This window comes from Akebia trifoliata, chromosome 3 (assembly GCF_017979445.1).
Source record: "Akebia trifoliata isolate Shusen 1 chromosome 3, ASM1797944v1, whole genome shotgun sequence".
Taxonomy (NCBI): domain Eukaryota; kingdom Viridiplantae; phylum Streptophyta; class Magnoliopsida; order Ranunculales; family Lardizabalaceae; genus Akebia; species Akebia trifoliata.
Genome location: NC_141377.1, coordinates 34,683,885 through 34,699,550, shown reverse-complemented (window position 1 = coordinate 34,699,550; position 15,666 = coordinate 34,683,885). Strand labels below are relative to the sequence as shown.

The 15,666-nt window shown below is 40.2% G+C and overlaps 1 protein-coding gene across 1 annotated transcript in view; it reads right to left on the bottom strand.

Moving 5' to 3' along the window:
- MAD1 (mitotic checkpoint family protein) overlaps positions 1-15,666 on the bottom strand; it is a 37,207-nt gene extending 21,541 nt beyond the window's left edge. The window contains exons 1-6 of the mRNA XM_086434650.1: positions 15,348-15,666; positions 3,926-4,025; positions 1,909-2,069; positions 990-1,187; positions 793-885; positions 386-508 (exon numbers count right to left, since the gene is read on the bottom strand). Of these exons, the coding sequence (XP_086290776.1) occupies positions 386-508; positions 793-885; positions 990-1,187; positions 1,909-2,069; positions 3,926-4,025; positions 15,348-15,518 (846 nt within the window). The 5' untranslated portion in view covers positions 15,519-15,666. The remainder of the gene's footprint in view (positions 1-385; positions 509-792; positions 886-989; positions 1,188-1,908; positions 2,070-3,925; positions 4,026-15,347) is intronic.

Here is a 15,666-nt window from a genome sequence, read left to right as displayed (position 1 = left end):
GATTTATCAAGACGTTCTTTTTCCATGTCTCATCTAATGTCAGTCGTGATGTCTCATTCCATGAGATCAGCAAGACATGAGAGAAAATGATACTTTGAACCTTGGTAGGAACTGCAAGCCAACAATGCAAAGAACTTTGACAAGAACAAGGCAATCAAATCCATGCACTATGGATTTATGGTTAAAGCAAGAAAAAACACAAGATAATAATGCCAAAAAAAAAGGTATAAAGGGCCACATGAAACTTAAGTGGAAACTCTAACCTATGCTAGAAAGTAATTTAATGTAAAGATGATGAAATCAGCGCACTAATGCATAGTAAGGTATGAAGGACACAATTCAAAAAATGTGACATTATTGTAATGCAAGGGAATGTTAAGCTTACATAGTTCCTAAGCTCTTCTTGCAGATGCTTCACCAAAGTATGAGCCTCCGTGGGAGAAACTTCTTGAGAAGGAGAACTGAAACTCAATAATCTCTTCTCCATTTCACTCTTCTGATCCAGACACTGATAAATATAAGAGTAGAATGGTAAATGCCGATGTTGTTGTTGTGAATGGCAAAAAAGTGAGTTAACAGTAAATATTTTGTTAAAAACAAGGTTCCTAACTTTGAAGTCACCCGAAACCTAGTTCGGTTAAAATTTGAAATTAATTATAGTAAGTTCAATTCAGTTTCGAGAATTTCTATAATAATTCACCAAGCACAACACAAATCAACTAAAAGCAATCAATACAAGTGTATACATTGACTAATGTGCAAAGCAGTAGAACATCAAGAAATATCAATGACCTCATTTAACTGTTTTTTAAGATTCTCCAGCTGCTCTTGTAGTAACTCGGATTCTTTCTCTGCATACTTTGCTCTGCATTCCATTCGTTCAAGCTAAACCAAGAAAAAATTTCAGTAAACAAATTTGATATAACTATATATATATATATATCAAAATAAAACTATGTTTAATGCAATTAATACATCCAGTAACTCACATTAGCGCCTATTCTAGAAACAGAAAGCTTCGACTCTTTCTTAAACTGTGAAAGCTCATTATGAAAGCACTTTTTCTCCCGTTCTATGCTTTCAGAAAGATGGCCAAGTTTTTCTTCAAGCAGGCTAGCTTTCTCTGTAGCTGAAGCTGCTGAAGACTCGGCATCCTTGCGAAGGCTAACTTCTTTTCGGAGCTTCACCTGAATTCCATTTGACATAAAATCATGCATGAAATAACAACACAAACAATAAACCAAAGAAAAATTAAACAACACCTCAGGAAAATCAAACAGGAAGAGTTGCTTAGAATCCTGCAAAGAAGACTAAGAAGCGAATTGAACTCTCTCCCCTAGATGAAGCTTTGAAGATCCAAATATCATGAAGTTAAAGTACTATTACACAGTCAATTGCTAAATATTTTTCTTTGTGGGTGAGCTGGACTTTAACCCACGACCTAAAGGTTGTTTTGCAATGTGTCAAACCAACTGAGGTATGGGTCTAAGCCCAAATACTTGGCGTGTTGGCATTGCTCACGAATCAAAGTTTCAACAGACATTATTATATTTTGAGAGCACTCCATATTTACTACGTGTTCTTACTCCTTATTTGTACCCACCGCTTATAGGACCCACAAGGATGTGACTTTGGAAAATCCAACAATCTAGGGAGACCACCCTAATAAAAAATCAGTCCATTTGGATATTTTTTATCTCACCTAAAGTTTAATCGCTCAATTTTCACATGGTTAGTACAGTCAAAATGGACTTATTTTATAAAGACGATCAGCATAGTGAGAGAAACTCACTGTTCAGTTGGATAGTTAAATATGTTATCCATATGGACCAAATAAGTGGGGTGTAAAAATAGTAAGAATAAGGAGTAAGCATAGACTAACAGTATATGTATGCATAAATATAATACCTCAAGTTCACTGTTAGACTTCATTTGTTTCTGAAGTCGTTCCTGAGAATCAGTGACTTCTCTCATGAGTTGCTCTTGTAGTGCCTTTTCACGACCTTGGGCAGCCGCAAGTTCTTGTTCTGCATAACAGAATCTATCTCTGAACTTCTTCTTCTCAGCTTCTATAGCAAGTACAATTTAGTCAGTGGGCATCACGCATTTTGTACAAGCTAGAGCACATATCTAAGACATTGCGAGCCAAAGAACAGTGGACTTGCACATTCAAATGTTTCTCATCATGAAAATTACTATATAAAGAACAAAATGAACTGGTCCCCTCTAGGGATCAAAGATGCAACCTTTGCAGAATCAGTAACTCTCCTGCGTGGTCATAGTTTTGTCCAAACTACTAACCAACCATGATATTTACAACAAGCTCCCACCTAAAACCAAAATCTTCAAACAATTACCATCAGCACTCTCGAAGCAACTTAGAACAGAGGAACATAGAAACTCTAATGTTTAACACAACAACTAGAGAGGTTTCTGTTGGGAGGGGTTTATTGGTAGTTTTCATATTCTACAGGGGTATCTTTGTAATTAGCATAAAGTTTTTTTTGGATAAATTAGCCTAAAGTTTTATGTTATAAATGTACTGGTGAAAACAATTAGAGCATATTCAAGAGCCCTAAATAATTTTCACCGTTCTCCCATCTCTTCTCTTCTTCTCTTTTACTCTTCCATTCCATATATTCTCTAAGCTTTACCTTCTTTGTGCTTACTGGTTACTACCCAAAATAACAACATGTTATCAGAGCATAGTTGTGCAACCATGACAAAATCCTAGAGATAAGAAGCTCTAGGATTTGTGAAAAAGTTAAAGGTGGTTGTTCAAAGGAGGAGAATGTTTCACAACGGCAGCCACATGTTGCACAAGACCGAAAAAGGACATCTCAGATCTAGTTGCACCATCCAGAAACCTGGAGAAGAGCCTCCGGCCTAGCCACACCACCATGGAAGTCCTCCAGACTTTGGAGCACCCTTCAGAAGCCTGGAAAAGAGCCCTCAGGCCTAACCACACCCCTCTGGGGGACCTTTGGGGCTTTAAGAATTTTTTCGTTGATCAATCTGTGTTATTTCTAATCAGTTAGGGTATTTTTTTTCCTACTCCTAGTATTCTTGTGTGGATTTTTTCTGTCTTCTTTCACAAAGCATTCAATGCACCAGGTATCTTCCCAGAAGTAAATTATACACCTCCTCACACTAAACCCAACACCTATAAAGAATGCAGTAAAATATTCACGACGCCTTTTCTAAACATTACACCCATAAGATTCATAAGGACTCCACTTTCCCACCCCAAGTTTGCACAGTCATACTTCGCAGAAATGACTTCCCTCCAAAGTCCGCCGTCTTCCTCCCCAAATCTACATAACCATTTCCCAATAAGGGAGTTGTTCATCATTTTCAGATTTTTGATTCCGGGGCCACCCATTCTCTTGGGAGCACAAATTTTCCTCCAATTCATGAGACAATATCTCCATGCGCCATCCCTGTCAAGAAATTTTCTGTGCAACTCAACAATCCCATGAATCCATCATTATATAGGAAGGGAGACTTCATAGGGACATATATAGTCAAAAACATTTTTGTGAAATATCATTAATAAGTTGAAGTAAGAAATATGTCAATAGGAACAAATCAAAATTGAGAAGTTTGAACTTCCCCATGCATTTCATGTCAAACCCAAAAAAAAAAAAACAACTTAGTTTTTGTTGAATTTTCATACCAAAATCCCAGCACACTGCCATCCCATGACTGTGTAAGTTAAAAAGGAAATGCTTATCACATAAAAATATGGAAGAATTGGTTACAGATAAATGAAAAGCAATTACATGTCAATCCATCAGAGCATTGGTTACTCAACAAAAAATAGGTGAAAAATGCATTCAAGGAATGCTAATATATAGTGTATCAGGAAATCAACAAGGTTAAATAACACGCTGGATCTGGATCTCTCTAATTTATGGTAACCCACCAGAATTAAGAAGTTCATTGTTCAGTGCCTCCAATCTAGATTGATAATCATGTACTTGCTTCTCTGCACTGCCCAATGCATCCAGAAACTCTGACTTAACCTATGGCAATGACAAGAAAAGTTCCTCTAAGCAATAAAACACAATTGGGCATATTCAAAGTTTGTAGATCAAGCAAGGGGATTAAGGAATGAAATAGAAAAATAAAATTTGGCATTAGTATCTAAAGTTTTCATGACAAATGGTAGCTTACAGATTGAGAAAATAATTACAAAAAGACATCTGATCCAGAAAGAGCTATTTGTATGAGATCTTAACATGAAGAAATAAGGGAGGGAAAAACGAGACTACCAACTAATGTTGACCATGCAAAACTAAGTGATGGTATGGTAAAAAAAAGGTATGCAGAGTAATCCGGCCTACACGTCAACCTTATCAAGAAAAAGGCATTTGCGGTGAGAGAGAGAGATGGGTGCGGGGGAGATTATAGCTAACTTAGGTAGCAATGTTGGCACATTGCCATCGTCTTATCTCAGCCTTCCCTTTGGGGCAATGATGATGGACAACTAGGATTTTGATTGAAGCAGAAGGGTTTAGGAATTTTTATGGGCTCATTCTAGAATTTTAGGGTGCTGGAATTTGAGGGGATTATGGGCTGAAGGCAATGACCATCCAACCTAAGATGGTCTTAATAGGGTAATTGGAAATATCCATGATAATCATAAAGATGATAAATTATTGGACATTAAGGAAAAAATTGGCTACTCAATTCCTCTTTGCTTTTGCATACAGGCATTTGTAATACCTTCCTGTTCCAATCAAATTATCTATCATCAATCTTTCACCCAGAATCACCACTAAAGTGACCTTTTTCATAGGTAAACCAGAATTAATTATTTAAAATCGGAAAAAGGATGGAAGTTGAAACTCGAGAGACCTACCAAATACAAGCAAGGCTAAGGCTAACTACCCCCCATACAAACGAACTCCCACCTAAATAAAAGATCCACCAAAGACACCCCTTTAATTCTTCGAAAGGTGTAATTACACCAAAAGAACAAGAACAACAGACCCATAGAATTTATCAAAATCTTGTTCAATGAATGATGTTTTGCTTCAAATGAACAGCTATTTCTTTCCATCCAAATGCCCCAATACACAGTAAAAGGGACCATCCTCCCTGTCATTCTTTCTCTGGATCTAAGATGTTTATCTAAGATGTTTGATCATCCAACTACAAAACAAAGATTTAACAGAAAATGGAAAAAAACCAATGGATGAGGAATAAGGAATGGAAATGTTTCCAAATGACACTAAAGAAAGGGCAATGGATTAGAAAGCGATTAAATGATACATTATTGGCTTTGCATAGATAACAAACATTCACAATAGTGATACCCTCCCAGTGATATGATCAGTGGCTAACATCTTACGTAAGGATGCTAATCAGATAAAAAAGCTCGAATGGAACTTTAGAACCCAAATAACAATGCAAGAAAGAAAGAACCATGAATTTGCTAGAAGGCTAAATAGTAAGATTTTACCATGAATTTGTCATCCTTACTGCAAGTCCATAACGACCAATCCTCGTCCTTGAGCAATAAAGGAACCAATGAAATAAGACTGGTGAAAACACAATCTCCTACACATTGACATTGATTTCATCTTCAAAGAAGGGAATAAAGCAGCTGATTTTTTTTTTCTCGACGCCAACTAACATTGGCAGATCTGAAATGTTCTTAGATGATATCCCAAGAGGATCGGAAGATATTGTAAGGAAGGATGCCACTGGGCACGTCTATGAGATGTTGTAGCCCTGGTGGGTTGTTCTCTGGTTGGGGTTCTATCTAACCCCCTCTTAATCTTTAAAAAAAAACTACTAAATATCCCAATCATTGAAATTCCTCCGAAAACAAAATCTATAAATTACCCCATTCAGCACTAGATAAGAAATTACAGATCAGCATACCTTTCTTATATGGGATTGAATGCAACGATAAAAATTGCTCACTCAGGGACGATTCAACACACCAAATACCACCCAAAAATTGAACCCTGTTAACTCTTCCTGGTTTAAAAGTGATTCTTTTGTGAAATCTTGAAAAGGATTTTCTTAATACCTTCCACATACCACAACCAAAGAAAGATCTAACCCTACAACTCTCCCACCCCAAACAATTCTCATTGAACTTAGCCTTAACAACTCTGTTCCACAGACTATCACCTTCTAAGCCAAACCTACTCATCATATTGAATTTTTTGAATCCCAATCCATCAGCCAGTTCGGGACAAACTGTTTTTCACTTGACTAAGTGGAACATCCAGTTATGTTCCCTATCATTCCAAATTGAGGAACTCCTATCACAAGGTTTTCAATTAAGGTAAGACTAAGTGAAAGACTAGAAAATAAGTCTCATGGCAATCCAATGACTACATGAGGAAATAAAGATTTAGAACAAAACCAACCCCAAAGACCTTGTTTTTGTTTTTTTTTTTTTTTTTCATATTTCTTGAGAGACCTTATACTGCCTCAAAACAGCATAGAAAGCCAACAAAATATCTAATTTGCTCAAAGATGCCTCGAGAAAGGCATGGGTATCATCTAAAAATTACAAATGCGACACCATTGGGCCTGCCCCATTAACTAACAAAACTTTTAATGTCCCAATACCAACAGCCCTCTCCATCATCCTCCCAAAAGCCTCAACAATAATATGACAAGAGATCACTTTGCATAAGCCCTCTTGAACTTCAGAAGTAGGCCAAAAGATTACCATTCACTAGAATCGAGGATGGAGGTGAGGAAACATTTCATGATCCAGCTAATCCACCTCACACCGAAGCTAATTTTCGCCATTAACAGCCTCATGAATTTCCAATTCACATGGTTATAAGCCTTTTCAAGGACAATCTTGCAAACAATCTCAGAGACCCAAAATCATACTCTTGTCGGTTGAAAAAAGATCAACACAAGAACCCTCCAAACCTACTTGGCAAGAAACAGAGCCCTTCCCAGGATGCAAATATTGCAATAAATGGATTTGATCAAGAAAGTTCCATTGGAACTCCATTTCCAACCCCTTCTATCCTCAACAACATCTAATCCCCTTTTTCCTTCAAAGAATGAGGTTCAATTCTAAAAACACAGAGACTGTTGGAAATACATCTCCAAACCTCCGTTTATAAATAATAGATGGTAAAAGTTACTATCCCAACACCCATTCTGTAGATACACCTGAAACACACCATCCTTTTCCAATGCGCAGTTGGTTCCACACTTCCACCTCAGATCCTTAATCCCCTAATAGTTTTTTGTTTTTTTTTTTTTTTTCTGTTTTTTATGAGTAGGCTGAACTTGAACCCACAACCCCAAAGTTGTTTTGCAACTTGTCAAACCAACTGAGCTATGGGTCTAAGTCTAATCCCCTAATAGTTCATTGTTCAAAGCTCGTCAGTCCCAGGCACCCATGATCCTTAAAGAATCCTAGTTTTTGGCAATCAACCAGGTGATACTTGAATTCATCTTCCTTACCTCTCCACAAATTTTTCGATAGTAACCTTTCTGGAAAAAAAAATTCATACAAGGAAAAATGGATAATGAAGACAAGTAGTGAATAAGAACATTTGTCTTCTTCCTCTTAAGTCCACTAACAAAGAAGTCCTTTTGATCAAGAAGAGTGAGAATAGAGAGCTGAACTCTCAGAAGGCTGATGCAAATCTGTCAGTCATAGAAGAAGATCATGAATGGCCAAAAAGTAATTGGATTTCATGGTTGATCTACAATCAACTTTGAAACATAAGTGGTTCATATTTTTTATCAAAGTAAAAAGGGAGGCAGAGAGAGTTTTCAAAGGAATTCCCCAACCGGATTTGGTCTCATGGACATCGATGATTGCTGGGTATGCTCAGAATGGCCAACCCGAGGAGGCTCTTCGGTACCTTGAGTTGCTACTCAAATCAGGTACTAAGCCTGATCATATTACGTTCGTTGGTGTCATTTCTGCGTGCACTCATGCTGGATTAGTCGACAAAGGGCTTGAATTTGGTACTTTGAGTTGCTACTCAAATCAGACATGGTTCAGGTTCAGGTAGAACACAAGATATTCGAGATCAAGGAAACTTGGAATCTACGGAGAAGAGGGTTTACAGTTAAGGAAAAGAGCAAAAGGTTCGAATCGAGTCTTCATTTGTTGGAGGATGAAGCAAGGTGGGTTTCTAGTCAACTTGACGCAGCGAAAATATCTTCAACTAGGTTCAGATCCAAGTTCTCGAGGAATGGCCGAATTTTTACGATGCAGGAGGAGCAAAATTCAAATGGTAGATTTCTGAAGTTGCAACAGTTCGCGGAGAAAATTCGTTTTCGAGGGGTAGTGTTTCCAGCAGGCTTAGGTGGTATCGGTTGGGGGGCAGTCAGCAATGCCTTCAAAACATTGCTCAATCCACATGACAAGATGAAGGCTTCTGTGGAGGAGGGAGGGAAGACGTTATCGTGGGTTGAAATTCTTAATAAACCCTCTACTTCAAAATTAGAGTCAAAGGGCCTAGATACAGAGAATGTAGAGGGGAGAATCAGTTCTACGTCTGAGAAACTTCACATTCCGATGGCTAAACAAGAGTACTATAATGGTTCAGTGTTTGGTCGTTGGAGATGGTCATTCATTTGTAGTTCGAACTCGCTGGAGGCAGATTGGGATGGACTGTTGGAGGAAATGAAGTTACGATATTCCCAATACTCAACGATTAATCTGGTAGATTGGGACCCAACTACAAAGATGTTGATGATGGATAATAGAGCAGCTTTCTTGCAGGTGAACACGAGAAGAAAAGTATTAGTAGGGAAAAGTACATTCAACCTAAGTCCTTGGTTTGCAGGATGCAACTCTCTCAATCCAGTTGGGAAGGAAGGCGGAGCCTGGGTCAAAGTAAGTGGACTTCCATTCCACCTTTGGACAGATCAGGTGTTCAGGGAGTTAGGAGCACAATTAGGAGGGCTTTTGGAGGTGGATTCGATCACCAAAAGTCTCGCGAAACTAGATAGAGTGAGGCTCAGGGTGGGCGGTGCTCCATGGAAGTTGCCTAGAGGCTGTTTCGTTTGGATGGGAGGTTTTCGTTATATGGTAGGGATAGAGTTGGCTGGGGATGCAGACGGAAAGGATGATTCGATAGAGGAGTCAAAGAGGGGAGCCGCTAACGCGAGTAGCAAGCCAGGAGGGAAAGGTCCACAAGCGGAGGAGGTTGGTCTTCAGACGGAGATACCGGCAGATTTCGAGTTGGAGACGAAGATACCTGTCGATAGCGAGTTGGATCGGGAATTATCAATTCCAATGGGTAGAGGCGTGTGCCTCAAGTCATCGACTCGGCGAAAATTCAAATTTTTCGCGTCAGTAACAAAGCACGTGTCAAGAGGTACTTGTGCACTCAGTCACGCAGATGGGTCTTAAAGTATGACAAGATGAGAAGGCTGTTAGCTAAGGCAGCTAAGAACCTAGAGTTCACTAGGTGGCTGCGCAAGAATGAGATGGTAGAGCAAAGGGATCCAAAATTGATTGGGCTGGGTTCTAGTGAAACAGGGGCCCATAATGGGGGTGGCGGGCCTGTTAGAGAGAAAGAAAGGGAAGCCCAACTTGAGGCGTTAGAGGGGATGGGTCATAAAGGCCCAGCGGACGTTATGTTGGAATCAAGGCCATTTTCAGGCCCAAGAGGGAAGTCTAAGTTGAATTGTCGAGTTACTCATTCTCGGGCCAGCCCAACTCCATTACGAAAAAAGGTGGGGCTGAAGTTTTCTCAGGCCCGCAGGAGAGCAATGAGGGCTTTAAATTCAACCAAATCAGTAAGCCTGTATGAGGTAATAGAAGTAATGAAATCAATCTTCTCTCAATCTCTAAAAATAGCGAGGAAGAAAGACAAGGGTGAGGCGAAAATCAAGGACAATAGAAGAGAGCCGGAGTTTGTGCTGGGTTTTGAGGACGAAGACAACAGGGGACATCAGAATCATGTCCATGGTAGGGGGGTTGAGTCGCTAAAGCCGTGCGACCCTCTAATTGGGGAGATTGGTGCTTCTGCAACTAATTTGAACAGATTGACTACGTCTCTTGTGCCCGACAGAACAGATGAGGTAAGAAAGTCGATACAGGGGGAGAGTTCAAGGGGTGGCTGCAAGATTCTGCATTTGCTGTCAGAGTCGGAAGGCGAAGTACAGAAGAGGTCGAAGGTAAGATGTGAAGAGGTGGAATCGGCGAGGATGAAAGGAAAATATTTAGATGGTTCATTTTCAATGGATATAGAGAATTGGGACAGTCTCCGGAGCATTCAAAGGGATTATCTTGGGATGGCGTTTGATTTAGTGAGCCCGAGTACGTTGTGTATGGGGCAGGATAGTCGAGGAGTAATTCCTAGGAAAGGTATTTCAACCCCTCATGTTGATTTTATTCTTCTTCCTTCGATGTACAACTCTTTGTTGGTATTTTGTCTGGGATCCGGTTGGTTCTCTTGTCGTCTCTCTGTTTTTCCTTGGTGTTCTGTTAACAGGTTTCAGATTCCTGATGCCTTGATTGATTACCCCCAAATCAGTGAGTTCTCTCAAGAGGAAGAAGAGGTGAGGGGGGATAGTAGAGATGGCTTTTGTCGTTCCTCGTCTGGGGATTCCTTGGTCCAGATTTCGGAGGAGGTGACGGGCTGGGATCAGACAGAAGTGTATTTAGATGGGCATTGGGATGATAGAGGCTTCGAGGATCCAAACTTAGATCAGGGAGAGGAATTGTTAGTCCAAACTGAGATGGAAACAGTAGAATGGCTAGTTAGCCAAGCCTTGAATATAGCAGAAGAATTTGGAATAGTTCCAGAGACAGAGGACAAGGATTGTTCGCTCATCTTAAGAGTAGTTATTGGAGATTCAAAGGATAGAGCTCTTCTTGAGTCAGAGTTGCAGGAGTTAAGTAAAGAGAGTGGAGTAGATGTTGATAACTTGGGCGTAGAGGTGTCAGTCTGTCAAGAAATTCAAACTTTCAGGGATGGGCCATCAAATGAGGTGGTTGTGGTGGCTCCCATGGAATCGGTGAAGAGGTTAAGTAGGCCAAAATTGGCCAAGGTGGTGGAACAACAATAAAGTTGTTTGGCGGTTTAGGTTGGGGTTCTTTTTAGGTTGTTATGACGATTAAGATTTTGTCTTGGAACGTTAGAGGGTTGGGGGATAGAAGGAAGAGGGCGGCAGTGAAAGCGATTATCAGATCGAAAAGGCCTACCTTAGTCGCTCTTCAAGAGTCAAAGCTTTCGGTCTGCGAGGACAAGTTGATTAAGGATCTTTGGAGGGGGGATATTGGCTGGGCTACTCTACCAGCGATTGGGAGTGCAGGCGGAATTATTATGATGTGGAATAAAGAGTTCATTCAAGTGACCGACTATCTAGTGGGGGCTTTTTCTATTTCGATCCTTTGTAGGTGCGTGAATGAGGAGTTCCATTGGGTTTTTTCGGGGGTTTATGGTCCCACAGTGTGTAGGGAGAGAAAACAATTTTGGGAAGAGTTAGAGGACATCGCGGGTTATTGGGACAAGCCTTGGGTTTTGGGGGGAGATTTCAACGTCATCAGATTCACTAATGAGAAGAATGGGGGGCAGAGAATCACTAAGGGGATGAGAGATTTCAACGTTTTTGTGAATAGTTTTGCCTTAATGGATTTACCCTTGCTCGGCAGAAGATTTACGTGGTCTAATAATCAAGTCGAACCTAGGATGTCCAGACTAGATAGATTCTTGGTGAGTGGAGAGTGGGAGGAGAAGTTTAGTAATGTGATCCACACGGCAGTCCCGAGTATAGTTTCGGATCACACTCCTATAGTTCTTGAGGCGGGGCTATGCCGATCTAGACCGATTCCATTTCGATTTGAGAATATGTGGCTTATTCACCCAAATTTTGCAGACTTAGTAAAAATTGGTGGAGTGAATGTCCAATGGTGGGGTTTCCAGGTGTTATTTTTAAGAACAAGCTCAAATACTTAAGAGAAAAATTGAAAATATGGAATAAGGAAGAAGTGGGGAAGGTAGAATTGAGAAAGGGAGAGCTCTTGAAGGAGATTGAGGAATTTGATTACAAGGAGGAATTGGGTGAGTTAGAGATAGATGAGAGAGTGAAAAGAACTGAGCTTAAGGTTGAATATCAAAGAGTGGCTTTGATGGAGGAGATAAGCTGGCGTCAGAAATCAAGAATCCAATGGCTCAAAGAAGGGGACAATAATACGAAGTTTTTTCATAAGGTGGCCAATTACCATAGAAAAAATAACCAAATGGTCAATTTGAGGATTAATGGGGTGATGGTGGAAGGGGAAGAGGATATTAGGGAGGGAGTAGTGAGTTTCTATAAGGAGCTTTACAAGGAAAAAGAGGAGAGGAGACCTCGACCGGACAATCTTGAGTTCGAATCGTTGACCGATGAAGAAAGGACGTGGTTGGAAAGGCAGATTGGGGAGGAGGAAGTCAGATTGGTAGTCGCCTCCATGGGTGGGAACAAAGCTCCGGGACCAGATGGCTTTACAATGGAATTTTTCAAGTTCTGTTGGGAGATTATATCTGAGGACTTCATGAAGGTGGTTTGGGAGTTACAGGAAAAAGGTTGTCTGGATTATGGCCTCAATAGTACCTTTGTGGCTCTAATTCCGAAGAGAGTGGGAGCGACTGATTTGAGTGACTTCAGGCCCATTAGTTTAGTGGGTTCGGTGTACTAAATCATATCCAAGGTGTTGGCCAACAGATTAAAAGAAGTTTTGAAGAAACTAATCGGTCCTGAGCAAGGCGCTTTCATTAGGGGAAGACAGATTCTGGATGGTGTATTAATGGCGAATGAATGTTTAGACTCTAGAATCAAAGACAAGAAAGCGGGACTAATAGGAAAAATCGATATGCAAAAGGCTTATGATCATGTGAGTTGGGTTTTTTTGGAGTATATGTTGGGTAGGATGGGTTTTGGTTCTAGGTGGATTAGGTGGGTTATGAAGTGTATCACGTCAGTTTCTTTTTTTATTTTAGTCAACGGTAGTCCGGCAGGGTATTTTCGAAGTTCCAAGGGGTTGAGACAGGGGGATCCGTTATCCCCATTTTTATTTCTGATAGTGACAGAGGCCTTGGGTAAACTGTTCAGGAGGGGGGTGGAGCTAGGGAGGTTATCCGGTTTTAGAGTGTCGAGTGAGGGTCCGTTGATATCACATTTGCAATTCGCAGATGACACCTTAGTATTCTTAGATCCTTCTAGAGAACAAGTGAGAGTTCTCCGGGTTGTATTATGTTGCTTCGAAGCAATTTCAGGTTTACACGTCAATCTTCAAAAAAGCAAGTTGTTTGGTGTTGGAGAGTTACAAGGTCTTCCGATTTTAGCTACAATTTTGGGGTGTAGGAGTGATACACTTCCATCGTCCTATTTAGGCTTACCTCTTGGGGCTCCGTATTGTAGTAAAAATATTTGGGAGGGAGTTGTCGAGAAAATGGAAAAGAAACTGAGTACTTGGAAGGCCAAATATCTATCTAAGGGGGGTAAGGTGACATTGATCAAGAGTACATTAACGAGCATTCCGATTTATTTCTTATCAATGTTTTCGTTGCCCCAATCAGTGGAGGTTAGGATTGAAAGACTTATGAAGAACTTTCTGTGGAATGACAATAATGGAGGTAAAAAGTATCATTTGGTAAATTGGAAGATAGTTTGCACTCCAAAGAAGAAGGGAGGTCTGGGGATTCGGGGGTTAAGACTAACAAATAAAGCCCTCCTGGGCAAGTGGCTTTGGAGATTCGGGGAAGAAAGAGATAATTTGTGGAGGAAAGTGGTTAAGGCTAAATATGGAGAGAAGAGATTTGGGTGGTATAGTGAAGAGCCCACAGGGATTTACGGATGTAGTGTGTGGAGAGGTATAATGAAGGTTGCTAAGAAGTTTGAAAGGGAAATCAGATATAAAGTTGGGATGGGGGATAAGGTTAGATTTTGGGAGGACTTATGGTGCGGAACTTCAACTCTGTCTACTCAATTCCCATCCTTGTACGCTTGCTCGTTGAAAAAAAATAATTCAATTAGGCAATGTCTGATTCGGGACGGGAACACGGACTCTTGGAATCTGGAATTTAGGAGGAATTTCAACGATTGGGAACTGACAAATGTTGCATCTCTTTTAGATCTCCTTAATTCAATTCATTTGAGAGAGAACGAGCCAGATAGAAGGGAATGGGTCAAGGCTAAGGATAAGAAGTTTTCTGTTAAGTCATTCTATTATTGTTTGCAGCCGGCGGGTGAGGTTCCCTTCTATCCTCCCATTGTTTGGTCCGTTCCTGTTCCTTCAAAGGTGTCCTTCTTTCTTTGGCTTGCCTCGTTGGGAAGAATCCTCACCTTGGATAATTTGATCTATCGAGGGTGGATTACTCCAAATTTTTGCTTTCTTTGCTCTAGGGATGGGGAGTCTATTAATCACATACTTATTCATTGTCCTTTTACTCGAGGTATTTGGATGTTCTTCTTATCCCGTTTTCAGGTGGATTGGGTTTTTCCTTCATCTTTTTGGGCGCTTCTAGAGGGTTGGAGTTTAAATATCTTCGATTCTAGAAAGAGGCTTCTTTGGACTATCCTACCATTCGCAATTGCTTGGGGTCTTTGGAGAGAACGCAACAACAGGGTATTTCATAACAAGGAGAGCTCGTCTCACACCGTGATATTAGAGATCTTGGGTTTGCTTTTCCTATGGTCAAAGCTGAGTAAAAATTTTGAGGGAGCGTGGATAATATTTGCGATGTATAGTCCCTAGCGGGCTTGTTTCTTTATTTCTTTCTCCTTCTTGTGTAATTTTGCTTTTCTTGGTGTTTGGGGGCTACCTCAGCCTCCTTATATCTTTTAATTTATAAAATTTATATTTATCAAAAAAAAAAAAAAATAAGAACATTTGAAAGGGTATTCCTAATTTGAGTCAATTAGTCTCCCTTTGATATAAAACCCCCTCTTCCATTATGCCCATTGTTTCTTAAAAATGCTCCACTACTGGATCACATATCCCTTTCAAGCTACGAGATGGTCCAAGCAAGAGCCCAAAAATATCTAGCAGCATAAACGTCAATCTAAGTTAGATTTAGAAGCTTGGGGTTAAATCGGCCCAAATGCAGCCATAATTCACATTACTAGTGGTCTCATTTGTGAATGTGTCTCCTTGATTGCCAAACATTTACTCCACCAAGCATATCCGGTCAAATCGCCTCGTTATAATAATAATCTTCCTTTTAGTTTGATAAAGCAATGAAAAACAGGGAGAAATACGCAATTTGATTTCAAAATAACTCGTATTAAAATTATCTAAATTAGAAACATTTAGCTCGTAATTTCAATGTCTTCAGAGATTAAAAAAAAATTTAAAAATTAAAAATTAATCATGAAATAATTAACAAATTGGGAGGAATTATTACCATCTGACGACATTGATAAGTGCAGAGCATGTGATCGGATGAGCGATCCTGCGAGGATTCGGGCAAGGGATTATCTTCGTAGATGACTAAGCGGCGATCTGGGGTGAAATCAGTGGCAGAAGGGCTGGAATCAGCCCTTCGTTTCCTCTGTGGTGGAGTTCTGATAATCATCTTTCAAGATTTCTAGGGTTTCTGTTGCGATGAGGAGTTGAGCTGAGCTGAGCTCTCTCTCTCTCACTCTCGTTCAAAACTATTGGGGCGCCACACACACACTCTCTTTCTCTCGTTCAAAACTGAGGCGCCTTTTTTATTCTGAGGG